At 58.3% G+C, this 19,469-nt stretch overlaps 1 protein-coding gene across 5 annotated transcripts in view; it reads right to left on the bottom strand.

The window, feature by feature from the left end:
- The window catches only part of Hdac4 (histone deacetylase 4), a 257,766-nt gene that overhangs the window by 112,837 nt on the left and 125,460 nt on the right, over nucleotides 1-19,469 (bottom strand). For all 5 annotated transcript variants that reach the window (XM_027951670.2, XM_071619494.1, XM_071619496.1 and 2 more), the window contains exon 3: nucleotides 17,012-17,083. In XM_027951670.2, the coding sequence (XP_027807471.2) occupies nucleotides 17,012-17,083 (72 nt within the window). The remainder of the gene's footprint in view (nucleotides 1-17,011; nucleotides 17,084-19,469) is intronic.

Here is a 19,469-nt window from a genome sequence, read left to right as displayed (position 1 = left end):
GGAGCTCTCCTGGGGGGCTCAGGCTCAGGCAGCTCAAAGGCCCAGAGAGGGTTGGCTGCTTGTCCCTCAGGTCAGCACCTCTCTCTCCTGACCTAGACTGGAGCAGCCCTGTCAGCAGGTCATAACCTGATAGCCTACAGGACCTTCCAGCCCCAGATGCCACCGCCTCACACTGACCCTGGCCATGGCCTAGGTCCTAGCAGAAATCTACTCCACAGTCATGGAGCTCCGCATCCAGGTAGGCCAGGCTGTAAGTGGCTGTTGTACCTCAGTCCCGAGGATTTCCGTGGTCCCTGGCCGGATGCAGGCCTCACACTGCTGGGCCCTGTGCTGGCCCTGGACCCGCCTCTGCTGAAGCACGGGTGGAAGGCTGCCGTGGAGCTGCCTGGGCACAGGAGGGAGCACTGATGCTGACCCAGGCGCTGCCCAGAGTCACCTGGTATCCTCACTGACAGTGGGCCTCCTGGGCAGAGTCCAGGATGGGGCCTGGGAGGGAGGGAGGGGCGCTGTGAGGCAGGCCATGGGCTTCCTTGGTGGGCATCAGTGTCCTCCCCCCAAGGCGCAGCAGCACCCTGGCTCCTGCCCTGGCCCGCTGCCCCAGGGTCACAGAGGTCCACTAGGTGACACGCCCTGAACAGCAAGCTGCAGGTGACCAGAGGCCTCAGCACGTGCTGCGTGGCCTGTGAAGTGTGCACCTGTCTGAGCTGGGTGCCAGGCCTTGTCTCACCAGGCTTCCGGCTCAGGTGTGTCCGAGGGGTAGGACCAGCAGCAGTGCCCGCTCCACTCTCACCCACGCGTGGGGATGAGGCTGCACTCCTTTCCTTCCCGTCCCCGAGGTCCTCTCTACCATGAGGTAGAGCGTGACGTAAAACCCGCGCACACAGTGCCGGTCACAAACACCAGTGTTCTCCCGCGCTTGCCTTAGTGAAATACCTCGGCAGGCAGGGAGCGCCGAAAAGGAGCTCAGAGGGGCAGGTGTGGCGCCCTCCCGATGCTGCCGGCCTCAACGCCTGCCCTCGAGCGTGGCATGCCAGCCACCGGGCATCCCACCAACCGCCTTCTCTGAACCCACCAATGGCTCCGAACGGGTTCTACTCACTGGGTCAATGCACTGGGCCGCCAGCAGCCCTCTGCCCTCTGGGGATGGACAGATTGTTCCTGAGTCGGACACACACGCACCGGCAGGCTGAGTCTGCTGCCATTCCACTTAGCACGCTGCACTCTGGTTGCAGAGGGGCCTGGCGTCCTGCCTGGCCAGCAGTGATTCTTCAGGGTTTTGTTTGTTTTTTGAGGGGGTTGAACTGGGGATTGAACTCGGGGCAGGAGCCAGGGTGAACACTGATGCCCACCGCGCCCAGCTGGTTCTTTAGCTTTAATAAAAACCAACACACAGCATTAGTCCACAACCACTCTGCTTCACCTGCTGGACACTACACCACGTCCTGCGGACCTCACTGGGCTACGTGAGGGAACATGGCCACGTGACCCCTGCTTACAGATGTGCCAGTGAGACCCAATACCTCAAAGGTAGCAAGGCTGTCCCAGGGTGCTGGACGCCAGAAGACTTACCCACTTACCCACTGCTCTCTCTAGCACGTCGTGCCCCCTTACTTTCACGGACGGGGAGGGCACCATCCGAAAAGCCCACCAGCTAGTCTCTGTGGAGACTGACATGAAGACCACCTGTAAGGCTTCCCTCTTCCGACCTCAGAAACACCGCTGGCCAAGCCCTTGGGTCCTGGGTCGGTGCCAGGTGCATCTGGGAGAGGCAGGGCTGAGCAGGGCTGACGGAACCTCTGGGCAGGTGTCCACACAGGACTCTGTGAGGCTGCACCTCACAGAGACCGAAGGGAGCCTCAGCAAGAGTCCAGGGGCCCCACATCACAGAGGGTCTTAATGCCCAGCTCGGGGAGCACCTGCCCCTGCGAGGGCCGGAGCATCGCTGCGCCCTGGGGCCGAGGGAGGGCGGGAGGGAGAGGCACTCCAGGCGGTGGGCAGGACAGGGCTGTTCAGGGCGCCATGTCACCTGCCACACACCAGCTGGCAATGCTCCCCTACTAGGACCTTCCTCACATTCTGCAGCTGGAAGCAAACCTCTATACGGGACCACAACTCCCGTCCAAAGTCCCTCACGGGAGCAGCATTAACCTGGCCACGATGTGGACGCCACGGAAGCCCCCTCCTCAGGGGCAGAGGCCTGGTGGGGCACCCGAGGGTCCCTCCCCACCCAGGTGACGTTGGCCATGTGCCCTTCACGGCTGAGTGTGCACAGGCTGACCACTAGGAAGGGCTAGGAAAGGAAGGAGTGCTGTGAGGGCCGTCCCCACGGGGGGGGGGGGGGGGGCAGGAGGTGAGAACAGCGAGGGGAGGCTTTACTGTGGGGTTTCCTTTTTTGTTTACCTTTTTTCATCCCAGGCACTCGACCTATTAATGCTCTAGTTCCTAAGGCATTGATTCAAGTGGTTTTTGAAGCTATTTTCTTGGAAACTTATAAGAGCCCCCAAATTGATTTAAATTTCATCTTGAAACGAATGCCCAAACTGGACTACACAGGAGCCAGGGGCACACAGGCACACACGGCTGAGGACACAGCCGGAGCTCGCCCTGCACAGACTGGCCGTTGTCTCCGGCCCCCACGCACATGTCTGAACCTCCGTGCAGATGCCATCCGTTCCCAGGTCCCAACTCTATCCAGGTCTTCCCATGCATGCCCAGGGCCTCACAGCTCAGGAGGAGGGTGGCCAGCACAGGCCTGTCCCATACCAGCAGCAGGTGGCTGGCATGCGCCAGACACGGAGAGCGAACCAGTGGTGGGGCACTGCCACGGCACATGCTGGTCCGACACCAGAGAGTGAGTGCAGGTCCCAGCGGAGAGCCACTGGGCTGCAGGAGGCTGCAGACAGCCCTGCTCTGCCCGGGGAGCCGGACCAGGCTGCTTCTGAAAGCCCCGAGTGGGAGCAGCATCGCCTGCAGAGGGCCCAGGGGGCTCGGAGCAGCCTCTTGGTGGCTCCTCCTTTTTCACATGTTGGAACGGGATGGCACTTAGCCTTGGTTCACTGTCTTGAGGTACCACCCAAAACACCAGCCTCAGCCATGCCAGTCAGATGTGGGGCAGAGAAATCAGATGACATTCGTCAGCACCCCCGTCCCCTGGCCCACCACTGCTGCTGCCTCGTGTCCACAAACAAAGCTGCCTCGACAGATGGACACAAAAACAAGGACTCAAATCTTGCAGACAAGGAGACCCACCCACAGGCTGCTGGGCAACCCCGCCTCCCCTCCCAGTGCCAGCACCAGGAGGCCAGGTGGTGGGGCTGCAGCCAAGCTGTGCCAGGCCTTGCCGGGGAGCCAGCTGCAGAGCCGGGAACCACCATCCCCACCCACTTGTGCGGCACTGGGGCTACGTCAAACGTGACTCGTGCTATTTCTGTATCAAAAACCCTGGAAGTGCCTCGAGTTCCCCAAGGAGGCCTGCTGGTCCTCTGCCCCAGAGTGCCCTGAGCAGACAATGAGAGCTTCTCCCACAGCCTCGGCATCCACACAGAAAAGCCTGTATTCTCATGAATATTCCACGGCGACACAAAGCGCTGCCCCACGCCCGCCTCGAGGAGCGCGCAGCACCAGAGGCTCCTGACGTCGGGAGGGCACAAAGCCGGCATTCAGAGCCCCAGGAGAGACGCAGTCAGCCTGGAGGGAGCCCCTGGCACAACAGGAAGGCCTGTCAGTCTGCCTTTCCTTCCCAAAGGCACCGTCACAAAGAAGGACGCTAATTTTCCGTGACACGAGTCAGCTCCTCTTCTCCGGACACACTGCATGGCGTCACGCAGACAGTGAAAGCCGCTGTGTTCTCCAGAGAGCACTCCAGAGTCGGGGTCACAGTGAGGGGAAGCCCAGCTTTCAGCCACGTAAGCACGCTCTCCTCCTGCGGGGCGGCTGGGGCGGGGTGCTGGCCCTGCAGAACGAGCCTTAGCCCGCACGGCGAGCCCATGAGGAAGTAACCAAACATGGCTCCGGAGGACTCATCGTCGGACGGAGCTGGGGTCTGCCGCCCCCCACCCTGGGCAAGGCGCTGGCTCTCGGGGGCTTCCTCTGGCTCCTCTCCAGGTTGCCACCCCTGCACCTACAGCTCTCCAAGCACACTCTTGGTGGGGGAGGACTGTGGGCTTCGAGCAGACGTGGGGCGAGGACAGGCCACCATGCTCCCAGGGCGGGAGGGACAAGTCAGAGCCTGCCATCCGCTCTGGGATGGTGTCATGAGTGGTCCCAGGAAGCCAAGGCCACCCTGGCTCTAGCATCTGTGGAACAGACAGAATGCCCAAGGACAGGGTCTGGGAGCAAGCTGTGCCACGCCGTGGCCACCCATGGCACTCGGGAGCAGCCAGGCAGAAGGCCCTGGGGAGGAGTGAGTGTCCTCAGGTGGCTGAGCAGCACAGCAGGGCAGGGTGAGACTGGGACAATGGGGCCAAGGCAGGCCAGGTGCACAGGAAGGTCCAAGCAGGCTTTCCTGGCCACTGTGTCCTGGGGTGAAGTCAGCAGCAGCAAGCTGGCCCTGGTCACACTGCACTGGAGGCTGAACTGCTCCCGCCTAGCCAGTCCGCCCTGTCCCCTGCACAACCACTACCCTTGATCTGCTTCCTCCTCCCTTGGGGGCCAGACTCTCCCATCTCCTTCCAGCTGCTCCTGGACCTCGGCTTGTGCTGTCCCTCTTCAGGAACTCAGGCCCGACTGGATCTTGGGAAAGGAGATCCATGACTCCTGTCCACGTCTGAGACACGCTCAGGCTGCCCGCGGGCACCACTGTATTCCAGCTTGAAGACCATCCTCCTCGGGAACTGCAAAGGCGAAGCTCCGTGTCTTCCTGTTCCCAGTGCTGTCACTGTAAACGGGAAGCCACCCTGCTGCGCTGACTCCCTGGGGTACTGGTCCAGGGACGCCACCCCTGCTCTGCTCTGCCTCCTGGACTTCCAACCCAGTTCAGGTCTCCCAGAGCAGCCTGCAGCTGCGTCCCGTGCAGGCTCCCTTCCCTCTGTCTCACGCTGACTCACACGTAGCTCCTCAAATGTGCATCCTCGCCTCCTAGAGTTCTGCAGGACTTCTGCTCCATTTTTTTAATTTATTTTTAGTTGTCAATGGATCTCTATTTATATGTATGTGGTGCTGAGAATCGAACCCCGTGCTTCCCACATGCCAGGCAAGTGCTCTACCACAGAGCCACAACCCCAGCCCGTCTGCTCTATTTTTAACTGACAAATTGGATGGCCACATCTGGAGGACGGTGGCTCCTGGGAGCTCATTTCTGTCATCTGCTGTTGCCCCGGCTCACATGCCCTCAGCGCCTAGTGGGGCAATAACCATGGTTCTTACAATGCTCACATGGTCCTGTCCTTGGTCAGAGGGAGCCCCTGGGTTGGCTCCTGGTCCTTCTAACACCTGCTAAGGGTCTCGGAAAGCAGACCCCAGACTCTTCTGTGACAAGATGTCCTGGAAACTCTTATACATTTCTCTCCAGGGAGAAAGAGTATTTGGAGACCAGAACCCGGGTGTTGGGTGAGCCTAGTGACTGGGCTGGAACTTAGGACATGGACATTGTACTGGAGTTTCAATGAATTTTCAGAATGAGTGAAATGAGATGCATGTGCTCAGTCTGCCATCTTGCCTTGGAACTTCCCAGGACGTGGCTTATTAAAACTATCACTCAAAAGGACTGAACAAGCATATCCAAGCTCCATTCAAATTCTAACTTATATGCAATATTATCTTCCCCAAAGGAGTTCTTAACTGAATTACAATTATCCTATTTAACCTCGTGTGTGTGTGTGTGTGTGTGTGTGTGTGTGTGTGTACACGCGCGCGGATGACACAGAGGAGTCAGGAATACTTTTTAACCTAAAGACTTAAAATATTCTGTAGGAATGCAAAAAACAAAAGTGCTCCTATTGTAGCTTCAAACAGGTGAATTTCGTAATATGTCACCTCTCTTTGCCTCATATAAATGGATATAAGCAATACCCAAGAAACAGCTTATGTCAACAACAAACTAAAATAGAAAACACACTTGGAAAAAAAAACATAGTACAGGAAAAGGCTGCTTTGATTTTATTGTTTTGTTTCAAGTGAAATCAAAAGTAAAAAATCAATACAAACAAGATGCAGGAAGGTGTTCAAGGGAGTGTCCAAGGCCAGGAGTGAGGGCACCTGCCCATGCTGATCCTGACTTTGGAGCTGGGTCTCCCGTGCAGAGTAGGGAAGCCAAAGGTGAGCACACACACCCAGGCACGGCGCCCTGCTTCTGCCTTCTGCCTCTAGAATCTAGGAGGGGCCCAGGACAGAGCACCTGTGCCAGGAAAGGCGGCCCCTCCCTCCAGCCTCCTGGCTCACCACCTGTGCCCAGAGAGGTCTTCAGCTCACACTGTTGTATGCAGCACAGGCAAGGTCCCCACAGGGAATTCAGACACACGTGTGCCGCGTTCCACAGTGGGGGACACCGTACAGGGGGCAAAGCACCTTGCCCAGGCCCCGCGGCCAAACAGCAAACCCAGAAAGGGACCTAGTATCCCCTCCTTGACAGCCAGCCAGATCAGGAGGTTCCTAAGGGAATCCAGGGCTCACAAGTCACCTCCTCTGTGGGCCCCCACTGTACTACAGGAATCTGGGCACCCCAAAGTCTGAGATATGCACCCCCCTGCTCCAGGGCTGACATTCTAAAGCATCGTGTGCTTCTCTGGGGGCAAACAGGGACACTTGGTGTAAACCCAGAGCTAAGCCCCCACCAGTGGCTTGCCTGGCTCCTGGTGCTCCCGGCAGCTCAGATTGAGCTTTGTTCTGGACCAAAGGCTGTGCCTGCCCTGTCCAGTACCACTGCTGGAGAGCCTGCAGGCCAATGACGCTCTTTCCTGAAGAGCTCCTCGGCTGGAGCAGCCCCCGCCCTGAGTGAATATCTGTTCAGGCTGGGACAGTCCCAAAGGCAGAGCCAGGCCTGGTCCACCACTCACCCAGACCAGGAAGGGATGAGGACAGGGAAACACTGCCATCTCCGTGGAGCACAGAGACCAACCAGACTCCTCTGCCCAGAGAAAAGGGCTGCGATTAGTCCAGGTGTGGGTCTTAGTCCAACTGCCAGTCCTACCCACGCAGCTCTGACCTCCACCCCGTCCTTCCTGGCAAGGAAAGGCCTACCTGGTACTTGTGTGTGGTGTGCGGCTCTGAGCCAAGGCAGCTGCCCGGAGCAGGCCAACTCCCAGGAAGACAGGCCTCTCTGTGGCTTCATGCCCTCCTACAGGCATCCCCTGGGGCCCATGCAGAATGGGGCTGCTGCCAGGAGGCCGCCATGCTCTCTCCACACCCAACGCCCTGCAGCCAGCATGGGCAGCCAGGGTGGGCAGGACATGACTAGGTGCAAGGTCTGCAGTCTCCAGTCCATGTGATGCTTCCAGGTATAGCCAAAGAGAGCTCAGGAGCCAATCTGCATCCCGTGACAGGACCTGCAGGCAGGGCCCTGGGCTCTCCCAATATCCACAGGAAAAGACTGGCAGGCCACTGGCCAGCAGGGCATGGGCTCCGGGGCCAGGCCTGAGTTCACATGTAGCCAGTGCTCTCAGAGAAGGCAGCTGGCCTATGCTGCACAGGGTGCTGACAGTTGCTCCTCCTCCTGGGGTGGCACAGGTTTGTGTGAGAAGGAGCAGGTGTACTTGGAGCCCCATCACAGAAGCAGGACATGCCCGGGTACAGGGCTCATCCGTCCTGGGGGCACCTAGCAAGGGAAGGCAGGAGAGAGTTGGGCTGCTGGGGCTGTGCACCCCACCTCCCGCCCAGCCTCACATTCTCCTGACACCTGTTACCTTGAAAGTGCCCCAGGAAGAGCTGCACAGCACCCCAATGATCAAGATGTCAAGAGAAGGCCTGCCCGTCAGGCTGCCCGGGGTAAGTCCACGAAGGGCACTACCACGTGCCGCTGGAGAGGCTTACTGAAGGCCCAGAGCACTGACAGGGCCAAGGAGAGACAGACTCTCGCACACCACCTGAGCAGGAGCTGCGCCCCCACCCCAGACCCAGCCACCTCGCGGGACCCAGAGCCCACTGGGTCTGGGTAAGCACGGGGAGCGCCAAGGGGGACAGCTGGCTCTGCAGCAGCAAGGCCTTCGGCTGCCCTGAGGGAGAGCCCAACGAGCAGTAGGGACAGACTCGACCTCCCAGTGGGCAGGCAGCTCCTGGCACAGAGAACAGGACGCAGACTGACAGGGAGGGTTCTCCCCAGCCCTCCTCATCAGTCACCTTCAATTCGCATAGAAGCCAGGGGTAAAGACACTGCTGACGTGCCGACTCTGGAAAGCCCCAGGCTGTCTCTAACTGGAAAACACGAGGAGAGGTCACACTTTCAGGTCATAAAATAAATGAAGGACCAGTGGAGCCGTTGCTGCCCCTACCACCTCGATCCAAGGTGCTACGTGACCTTGAAGCTCAACTCCTTGACCTGAAACAGACGTGGGTGCTGCAGAGGTAGGCTGCCTCCGTCAGCAATGCCAGGGGGCCAGCTCAAAGGAGCTCAGATCTGGGGGGGGAAAGACAGACGGCAAGCACCTGTGTGGCCAGGGCCAGCCTGCCCTTTCAGATGCCCCCAAGACAGAAAAGCTCCTTGGCATGGGGTCCCAGCCACATGCCACCTCACCTCAGGGGCACAGATAAAACCTCTAGACAGAACAGCCTGACTCAAACAACCCTCCACCCCCACAAACCCTCAGCTTAGAGACCCTTAGACCCTTCAAAGAACTTACCAAGTCCACAGGCAGCAAAAGACTCCCACAGCCCACTGCTCCACCCTTGGCCTCAACCTCCCCTGCCTGCAAACCTCCTGTGTGCCATGCACACAGTGAAGGACCCCAGGACCAGCAGACAAGGCACCACAGGGGCACTGCCAACCTCAGGGGATGGCAGCTGGTGGGAGGCATGCACCTGTAGACACAGAAAGCACAACCAGACGGAGAAACACGAGACCAAGCAGAGAGGGTTTCGTGGTGAAGCTGCAGACCCCAGACACGGTTCAGCAGCCCTTGAAGGGTAAGTGGGATCTTCCTGCAGGTGCACCTCGCAGACGGAAGCCAGAAGCAGCAGACCATATGGAGACGTGATGAGAAGAGGACACCACCTCCGTCGTGAGCAGAGCCACCAAGTTCTCAAACCACCAGCAGGCTTAACCCAGGGGTGGTGCACAGAGGACGCCGGGCCAGAACCAGTGGCACTGACCAAGATGAGACACACAAAGCACTTACAACTACAACCCGCTGCACTGCACAGGACCATCCTCATCCCAAGCGTGAGTGACATCCCATAGGAGCTGCTCGGAAAGCTCCTCGTGAGTCAAGATAGGAGTGCTTTAACCGAGCAAGCACCTCTACAGAGCCGCAGCAGATGCTGCTTTACTGTGAACCTCGAAGGAGCAGAGCTTCAGCTGCTGTGCCCCTGGGATGGCGGACCACCGCACCCGGGCAACACTCCTGTCTCACCTCGATGGTGGGGGGTGCTGCGAAGCTGCCAAGGCTGAAGACAGAAGTCACAAGATGCTCCAGGGCCAGGCTTTAAGAGCAACAGAGAACACCCGCAGCACTTCTGCACATGGCAAGAAGAGAGTCCCTGACACGGAGAACACACGGGCAGACTGTGGATGAGAGTCCCCAAGCATGGCTCAAGGACGTTCTACACGACCTGACTAATAACCTGACTAGATGGGCAGCGCCCACACACAGGACCAGCGCACCTGTTGAAAAGATACCAATTCCGCCCCCCTGACCTTGAGATCCAGTGGAGGTACTCATGACCTTAAAGGCCGATTCTAAACTACACTGAGGAACAAATTCAACAGGAATCAAGATGCTCCTGAAGTAGAGGGGGTCCTTTGCAGATCACCGTGGAAAGACAGAGTATTCAGTCCACACTGCCAGGAGAGGGAAACACCCGTGACATCTCCACAACTAAGGCAAAGGGAAAGTCACAACTTTCAGAGGATACTACAGGAAAATAGCCTCATGTCCTCGGAGACACAAGAATGCTTCCTACCACAAAAGATGAAACGGACACCCCTGACCCTTACGCTGTCAGCCCTGCAAGTGTACGGCAGCAGGAGACGGCAACGCCTGAGCCCAGCACTCAGCCGAGGCCTTGCATCTACGACACAGAAGCCAGCTGCCATCAGTGGCCACAGACCCTTCAAAGAACTTACCAAGTCCACAGGCAGCAAAAGGCGTTCATGGAGGACCCCAAGGGCAGAGGAAGACAGTCGGACATATCAAAGTTACAGACGGCATCCTCAGCCAGCCAAGAGACCCTATTCCACACCCTCTCACTCTGACAGTACCAAGTGCCCTAGAGGCAGGGAGTGACCACCCTGGGAGGACAGTGTTCCCTATGGAGTCGGGTCTGGGTTCCACAACCCAGCGCCATGGTTCAGGGCAGGCTGGTCCCCAGTGTGGAGAGCAGGCAGAACTTCAGGTAGGTCTGGGGCTCCACCCTGGCTAGGGGTCAGTGCCCATCTCTTGGAGTGGGTCCAGGGTTACAAGGTCCCACTAGCCAGCAGTGCCTGTGATGAGGTCATCTAGCTCACTCACTCTGAACTCACTCTGTCACCAAAACCACACTAAACTCCATCTCAAACTGACTGTTCAGAATTAACTCAAACAAAGCTTCCTGAAAGGAGGAAGCACATGGCTGCTTTCGCTCTACTTCAACGTAAAGGCAGAACTGCTGGCCCTCTCAAGGGATGCGGTCAACTGGAGGAACGAGGTCTGGGCACCAGGATGCTGGGGACAACCAGGGAATGATCTCCTTCCCAGGGCCTCCCTGCTTCTCCCCAGGGAGGAAGAGCCACGAGCCATGGTCCCTGCAGTCTCCTGGCCTGGCTCAGTAGGTGAAGGGGAAGAAGGGGCAGTGACGTCCTGAGTGGAAGCCAGTGGTAAACTCCATTCCATCAGCCCCTCGCGGGGCTTCCCCTGAGTGACGTGGTCACTGGCCAGCAGGGCCTCCACCTCTGGGGGATTTGTCTGAAGCCCTGGGATGACAGGAACAATCCCTCAGTGGAAGCTGCAGACACAGCTTTTAATGCCCAGGCAGGGCCAGGGCAGGACTCTAGGGAGCAGTTACATGCACAGGCACACACACAGACACAACCCCACCAGCACACACCACTGACACAACCCCACCAGAACACACCACTGACACAACCCCACCAGCACACACCACTGACACAACACCACCGCACACCACTGACACAACCCCACCAGCACACACCACTGACACAACCCCACCAGCACACACCACTGACACAACCCCACCACCACACACCACTGACACAACCCCACCACCACACACCACTGACACAACCCCACCAGCACACACACTGGCACAACCCCACCAGCACACACCACTGGCACAACCCCACCACCACACACCACTGACACAACCCCACCACCACACACCACTGACACAACCCCACCAGCACACACCACTGACACAACCCCACCAGAACACACCACTGACACAACCCCACCAGAACACACCACTGACACAACCCCACCAGCACACACCACTGACACAACCCCACCAGAACACACCACTGACACAACCCCACCAGCACACACCACTGACACAACCCCACCAGAACACACCACTGACACAACCCCACCAGCACACACCACTGACACAACACCACCACCGCACACCACTGACACAACACCACCAGCACACACCACTGACACAACCCCACCAGCACACACCACTGACACAACCCCACCAGCACACACCACTGACACAACCCCACCAGCACACACCACTGACACAACCCCACCAGCACACACCACTGACACAACCCCACCAGCACACACCACTGACACAACACCACCACCGCACACCACTGACACAACACCACCAGCACACACCACTGACACAACCCTACCAGCACACACCACTGACACAACCCCACCAGCACACACACTGGCACAACCCCACCAGCACACACCACTGACACAACCCCACCACCACACACCACTGACACAACCCCACCAGCACACACCACTGACACAACCCCACCAGCACACACCACTGACACAACACCACCACCGCACACCACTGACACAACACCACCAGCACGCACCACTGACACAACACCACCACCGCGCACCACTGACACAACCCCACCAGCACACACCACTGACACAACCCCACCAGCACACACCACTGACACAACCCCACCAGCACCAGCACATGCCACACAACGGGACGCACGACAGTGACAACGTGGTGCACGAGGAGCTGGGAAACGTGGAACAACGCCTGGACACCATCTCATCAGAAAGAAGCAAACTGGCTCGAAAGCCAGCGGTGAAGAGAAGAGCTCTGTGGCTTCAGCTGCTCCATGCTTAGGGCCGCAGGGCTGGCAGTATCAGGGCCCCAAGGGGAGGCTGAGGCTGGCCGAAAGCAGGAGGCCAAACAGCGCAGAAAGGGCAGGTCGTCGGGCCCCTCCTCCCTTCCCCAAGCGTCAGGCAGAAGCCAGGGCAACCGCTCTCTGGGGAGGGAGAGAGCACGGGGCAGGAGGCGGGGGCTACACAGAGGTCTTCAGCTGCGCCGGAGGAGCCCTGGTCTTCTTGGCCCAGCCCAGAGGCTGAGCAGGGCTGGAAGCACGGGCCTCTGGGTGCCCATCATGCCTGCAGAGGAGTAGACAGCAGGCTCACCCGGCAGGGCAAGACCTGCCTTGCAGAGGACAGAGCCGGAGAGAGGACACTGGGAGGAGACACATGCGGAGGCAGTACTGGGAGCAGGAGGCAGCGCGGGGCTAGAGAGCTGCTCGAGTGCCACTCACAGCCACTCAGCAGTCACCACCAGCATGGACACAGGACAGGAGCCAGAGGACTGATATTCTCACTTGATCTAGGCCAGTTGCTGCCCTCGGGTAAGATGCAGGGGCTGCAGGTGAGAGCTCCAGAGTGCCCTGGACCCTCTGCTGGGTCCCTCCTCTGGGCACCCTGGGCACCTGGACCTCACTGGCTCTACCCATCAGGAGCCTCAAGACACTCTCTCAAGGCAAACTAGTAGCGTCCTCCTCCCTCAGCTGTTTGAGAGTCACTCCCAGGACGTCATCACAAAGGCCTCTGGGTGGGTCAGAGGGTAAGGGGGTCCTTCGTGCCAGGGACACAGCAGAGCCACGAGGCGAGGGCCAGCAGACCAGAGGGTACAAGGAGGCATGAGTGCAGTATAACAGGCTGTGGAGAGCCCAGGCCCCTCTGTGCAGTGGGACAGGTATTTGCCCACCTGCTTCTCTCTTCCATGCACCTGCCAAGGCCAAGCAGCCCCAGACGCCCAGGAGGCAGCCCAGGCCTGCTGACGCCATGTGGAGATCAGAGACGGACAGCACCCAAGGCCACCTAGCTCCCAGTGCTTCCATGAGCCCCGGGCAGGACCCTTCACTGGGTCCCTCTAATACTGAGCCCAAAGTAAAAGGGCAGGAATGGACACTTCACTAAAGGTGGAAGAAACAGAAGAAAAATGCACCCTGTGCTTAGCCACATAAAGGATGCTGCTCTGGCCCCTGAGGTCCCAGAGACAAAGGTGCCTGACATGGGACTGTCCTTGTGAGTGCCTAAGTCTAATGGGAGGGAAGGGAGAGTCAGAGGAAAATTGCTGTCCCATCGGTGGAAAGCAGACAGCAAGGGAGAAACATAGGGCCACTCTCGAGAGCCGGGGAGAGCAGGTGGTCAGGGTAGAGTGGAGGGTGGCAGCTGGACAGACGGCCTTGAGAAGTCCATTAGATGTTCTTGGGGGTAATGAACCTTCAACCACACAGGGGACGCTGGAGTCTGGGCATTACCTGGCACCACACCTGGTGAGCAATGGTGGCCAGGTGGTAAATGGGCAGGAAGGTGTGGCTTCTGGTCCACAAGGGTGCTTGCCACATAGTCCCAGGGCCAAGTCAGCCTGTCCCAAAGTGCACGTGCTGGCAGTCACATGGCAGTACAGCCTAAGGGGACGGAGCTGCAGTGGGCTGGCTCAGCAGGCCTCGGCTGCGGGCTCGACCAGCTGGCCCCTGGCCACGGCCCTTCACTTCAGCCCGAGGAGGAGGTGGAGCCGGACACTGCGCACTGGAGCAGTCTTTCCTCTCCACGAGGGCGAGTCTGTTCCCAGGACTCAGAAATGAATGACTGGGCAGTTCTTAGCCCCCTGTAACCTGCCCTCATGACCGAGAGGCCACAGCCACAGCCACAGCCCAGCCTCTGGCTGACCTCCTCTCATCTTGTGGTGTCCTCCAGCTAACTCTGGGCAGGGCATCTTGAGCAGACACCAGGCCCCAGCTCCCCACCCCCCGCACGTCTAGGCTGGGCTCTGCCTCTGCATACAGCCCCTCACACAGCTGCCCTTCCGCTGACTGAGAAGGACTTCGATGGCCTCTGGAAGGAGAAAGGACAGGCCGTGTCCTAGTTGCAGCACCTGCTTCTTCCCGAGGTGGGTGGCTCGATGCTGATGTGGAAGGACATGGGCAGCAGCAGGCATGGGATGGGCTTTCTGCTATAACAGAACTACGTCACCATTAACATTGGTTTCATTTCTTTGTGGAGCTGGGGGTCCAATTCAGGGCCTCGTGCTTGCTAGGCATCTCTCCACCACTGAGGTATATTCCAGCCCAAAATGTCTAACTAAAGGGGAAAAATAAGTACAGGAAGAAGGAAAGTCTTACTCACATACAAAAAGTTAAGAAGAAATCAGAATCAGTCCCAGTAACCCTCTGGCACAGACTTCCCCAGAATAGGGTGTGCTACCTGGCACGGCTCCGAGCCGTGACTCAGGTGGCACAGAAGCAGAGGATATGGTGATGCCTGTCCACTGAAGTGAGAGTCCACTAGGACTGAGAGGGTCTAACAAGAGCCACGATCAGCAGAAATGCTTGAGCATGCCTCTGTGCAGAGCAACGAGAGGTGGAGAGGCCAAGGAGACAGCGGGCCGGGAAGTGTGCCTGCCAGGGACAGCTCCAGTGGGCGCTGGGGCCACTGCTCACTGAGCTGGGCACCTCTCTCAGCCTTCAGATACGGTACCTTCCGGTGCAGAACACGGCCAGCCGGGACCCCACTGCCAGGAGTGAGTGCCGGCAGATCAAGACTGACGGAGAGGCACCACAGACACGTCTGGTCCCACCTCACGGAAGGTGGCTTTGAAGGCATTGGCACAACTGGAGGTGCCCTATTCCTCTCAGGCCACTTGATGCTGCAGGAAAAGGCCCAAGATGGAGCGGGAAGGCTGCTCTGCCCAAGCCACTGCTGTGGCCGCCGCCCGCGAGCAGCCTGTGCACACTGTGCGTGGGCAGCCTCCCTCTGCCCACCAGCACACCACACACACACTGGTTTCAAACTGTGCTGCAAACACCCTGACCTCCGGGGTGGAAAACAAGCCCACGGCAGGATACCCAGACTGCCCAAGCCTGTGGCCAGCGAGGAGGTGGGCAGAGGACGAGTCTGGCCACACAGCACTTTCCCGCTCCTGGAACCGCAGGCTGCTCCAGAGCAGGCAGCAGGTGAATCCTCAGAAAGCACTCAGATCCTGAACCAGCACATCATGGCGATGTCCCGTAGGACCTCGGATGTGGGCCAAGGTGACAGTGACAGGTAATACCTACTGAGGAGCCACTGCCGGGCTGACACAACTGAGCTTAGGAGAACTCTGCAGAGAGGCATCGCTATCCATCTCAGATACGAGACGCAGCCTGAGCCCCGCCGACAAGGGGCGTCTGCTCTGGCCAACACTGCAGTCCACCATCCGCCCTCACACTCAGTGGGGGCTGGGCCTCTGGCAAGCAAGGTGGAGCCCTCCTCTGGTCTGCTTGGAAACAAGCATGTCCCCCATCTTCCCATAGCCCATCCCTCATGAGTTCCACACCACACCGGGAGGGCGGCAGAGGTTGTGTCACCATGGCTGAGCTCAGTCTTAGTGTGAACAAACAACCCAGCTGGACACAGTGGAGACACAGTGGGAGTCAGAGCTGCTCACCGGAGCCACACCTGGGAAACCGAGCATCTGCACACAGTGGAAAACCTGCCCATGTGTCCCGTGGGAACGCGGAGGCTGAGCCGGGCCCCAGGGGAAAGCTCCAGGGTCTTCTAGGAGCACAGCCGTGACTCCACGAGGGCTTTGAGTTTGGGGAAATGCCAAAAATGACCCTTGGCTGACCTCAGAGACTCAGCGAGCAAAGACAGAAACCTCTGCTTGGGAACGTGCAGCCCGGCTTTAAGCCCACTTCCACTTCTTTCCAAGGCACACCAGGAAGCCGAGGCCGTGGGCAGACCCACTGGGCCCCCGAGGGCACAGCAGCTGTGCTACCAAGCAGGTGTGGCAGTGGGAGAGGACAGGTGATGGCATGGCGTGGCACATGTGTGGGATGGGTCCAGCAGCTCACTGACCCAGACCTGGAGGGGCTGTGGCTCTGCCTCGTAAGGTCAAGGGTCTGGAAGGAGGGGACCCTCGCCCGGAGTTTCCAATGGGGACTCCACGTGGGGAGAGGGATTTATGGAGAAAGAATAGGGAGAGTTTCCATTCCCCAGACTTGGAGACACGGCTGCATGTGTGATATTCAGAATGTCGTCTGCGGAATCTGAAATCGGTCATCACACCTGGTGGCTCGTTTGCTTTATGTTGAAGACAGAGAAGTGCCGGGGTACCCCTCTCTGACCCTTACCCAGCAGAAACAGGAGGCTGATAGATAACAGGAGAACTGCCCATGGCCTCACCACACCAGGCTGGACCCCACACCAGCTCAGAACTCCCCCACAGGGTCTCCCTGGACCAGGGCCTGAGCTGTTAACCATGAGAAGCAACAGCTCTTGGGGAGAACATGACCTCTAGATCGGCCTCCCTCTGCCCTCTGGGCTGCATCAAGCCATGTCCATTTTCTCCCAAGAGAAGGGCCTCTGGGCCTGGAGTTCAGTGGCTGCACCTCGCTGCCCTGACAAGGCAGGGCCTCGGGGCACAGGGTGTGCTGACTTACCCGCACTGGGCATGTGGTTCACGCGGGCAGGGTTCAGCAGCTCCACGGGCTGGTCTCGGCCAGAAAGTCCATCTAGAAGAGAGAGAGAGATAGCACTGCTGAGAAACTGCCCATTTCGGCACAAATTGTCCACACTGAACAACGCTGCCCAGGGAGTCCGTGAGGAGAACCCGGCCATGATGGAAAGACAGTGCCCTTCTCACTTCTAAGGCAGGACAGTTTCCATTCCATCACTTTGGTTTGCCAGAGAAACCCCATGACCAACACAGTGGTGCCCAGCTGAGGCAGGGCACTCCCGACTCCTGGCCATACCCACCAGGTGGGGTGCTTGGTTCATTTCTGTTCGGCCGCCACCTTACCCCACTGGGTGATCTTGAGGGGGTTTGCAGAGACCAGAACATTAAGGAGCCCGCCTCTTCCCAGATCCCACCCATGTCTGGACACTAACAGAGATGCAGCCCAGGGCACAGGGCGGGAGGGGTGGCAGGAAAGGACAGGTGCTGGAGGCCACCAGACCCACATCGGGGGGGGGGGGCTACAGCAAGCATGGGGGGCTTCCTTCAACCCCCGTCTGGCTGCATCCAGGAACTCTTCTGTCTGCTTCCACACGCTGCGAGGAGGAGACTGGAGCCCACCCACCACCTGAGCCTGGCACAGCCCGGACAGCGGCTTTCTGTGGTGGAGGCTTCCCAGATAGGAAGGAAGAACACTGGAATCACACTTCTCTTTTAAAATTAGCTTCTCACATGGGGCGAGTTGCTCTGCAAGAGCACTCACGTCCTCACAGACCGCACCACGGCCACTAGTTGCCTGTTCAAGGGAGAAGATGGCAGCTGCACAGCGTCCCTGAGTTCTGGACACAGAGTTCCAAGGTGTGACACGGAGAGGCCACTGAGTCTTTGAGAATATGGATAATACCTGGCGTAGCCAAGCCCTGCTCGTCCCTGGGGTCTGAATCCCAGGGCGGAACCATGGCTAAGGAGACTTGGAGCAGGCTCCTACTAGGACGTGCCAGGCTCAGGCGCCACAACTGGAGGGCTGCCTGGGTGGCTCAGGACCCAGGGCTGGTGTCGGCGGGCTCCTCCCACCACCCAGAACCCCTGGCCCAATTCTGGACTTGGGTTTTTGAGATAGTAATACACACAATCTGGGGGTGAAGACAGTCCCGGTGCTGGGGTCAGAGGAATGGGAGGCCAGTCACACCTCAGAAGCTACCGCAGGCCCAAAGAGACATCCCACCACTGGCCAATGGCGGATTTCTGAGGAACCGGCCCCCAGAAGGCCGGACGCTGCTCTGCACACACAGGGTTTGCTACACAGTCCCCGTTGCTCAGGAAGACCTGGGGCAGTGTGGAAAGTACCTTCTAAGCCTGATTCCCCCTTGCCCCCAAAATACTCCTTGTAGAAAAATGAAAAATTCCAAAATATATATGCTTTTAAAAATTCTAATCCCAAAGGACTTAAAAACAGCATAACTTCGATGATTGAGTCACCTCAATGTTTGCAGCAGCTCAACTCACAATAGCTAAACTGTGGAACTAACCTAGGTGCCCTTCAACAGATGAATGGATAAAGACACTGTGGCATATGTACACAATGGAATGTTACTCAGCACCAAAAGAGGATAAAATCATGGCATTTGCAGGTAAATGGATGGAGTTGGAGAATCTCATGTTAAGCAAAGTAAGCCAATCCCCAAAAACAAAAGGCCAAATCTTCTCTCTGATAAGTGGATGCTGACCCATAATTGGGGGTGGGGAGAATGGGAAGAATGGAGGAACTTTGGATCACGCAAAGGGGAGGGAGGGGAGGACAGGGGAGGGGACATGGTGGAATGAGAGGGACGTCACTGCCCTAGCTAGGCACATGTATGACTGTACGAGTGGTGTGACTCTACTCCGTGTACAACCAGAGAAGTGAAAAGCTGCTCCACCTTGGACAGTGGATCGACATGCGTCCTGCTGTCAGGTATAACTGATCAGAACATCAAACAAAAGTTCTAACCCCACCATAAATACTTCTGGAAGTCTAAAAGGCACTCTTGAAAGGCCTAACCTGGCCGCAGTTTCCCAGTGGGACAGCATCAGGAGCAGGTGCTGGGGACTATGCTGTCCCAGGCTCTGCAACCCTCTGAGGATCCCACGGTGCTCCTTTGGCTCCCTCTTCCAGTGTCTGTCACCATCAGCGTCCCCAAGTCCCCCGGATGCTGCTGGCATACTTGCTGGAAACCAAAGACTCTGGAACCCAAACTTCAGATGCCAGGCTTCAGCATCACATGCCAAGAGACTCAGTCCCCAGCTCGAAGACCTTTCCCTTGGGTTCAGGGGTGGCCCCTTGCCCCAGGCTCTAAGGGCCCAATGACCCCGCATGCCCTGGAGATGCACAGCAACACCAAACTCTGATGCTGCTGGCCAAGCACCCCACACCACCAGAGCCCAGCCCAGTCCTCTGCATGCCC

The sequence above is a fragment of the Marmota flaviventris genome, chromosome 11, assembly GCF_047511675.1.
Source record: "Marmota flaviventris isolate mMarFla1 chromosome 11, mMarFla1.hap1, whole genome shotgun sequence".
In the NCBI taxonomy this organism is placed as follows: domain Eukaryota; kingdom Metazoa; phylum Chordata; class Mammalia; order Rodentia; family Sciuridae; genus Marmota; species Marmota flaviventris.
This window is presented reverse-complemented; position numbering and strand designations above follow the sequence as displayed.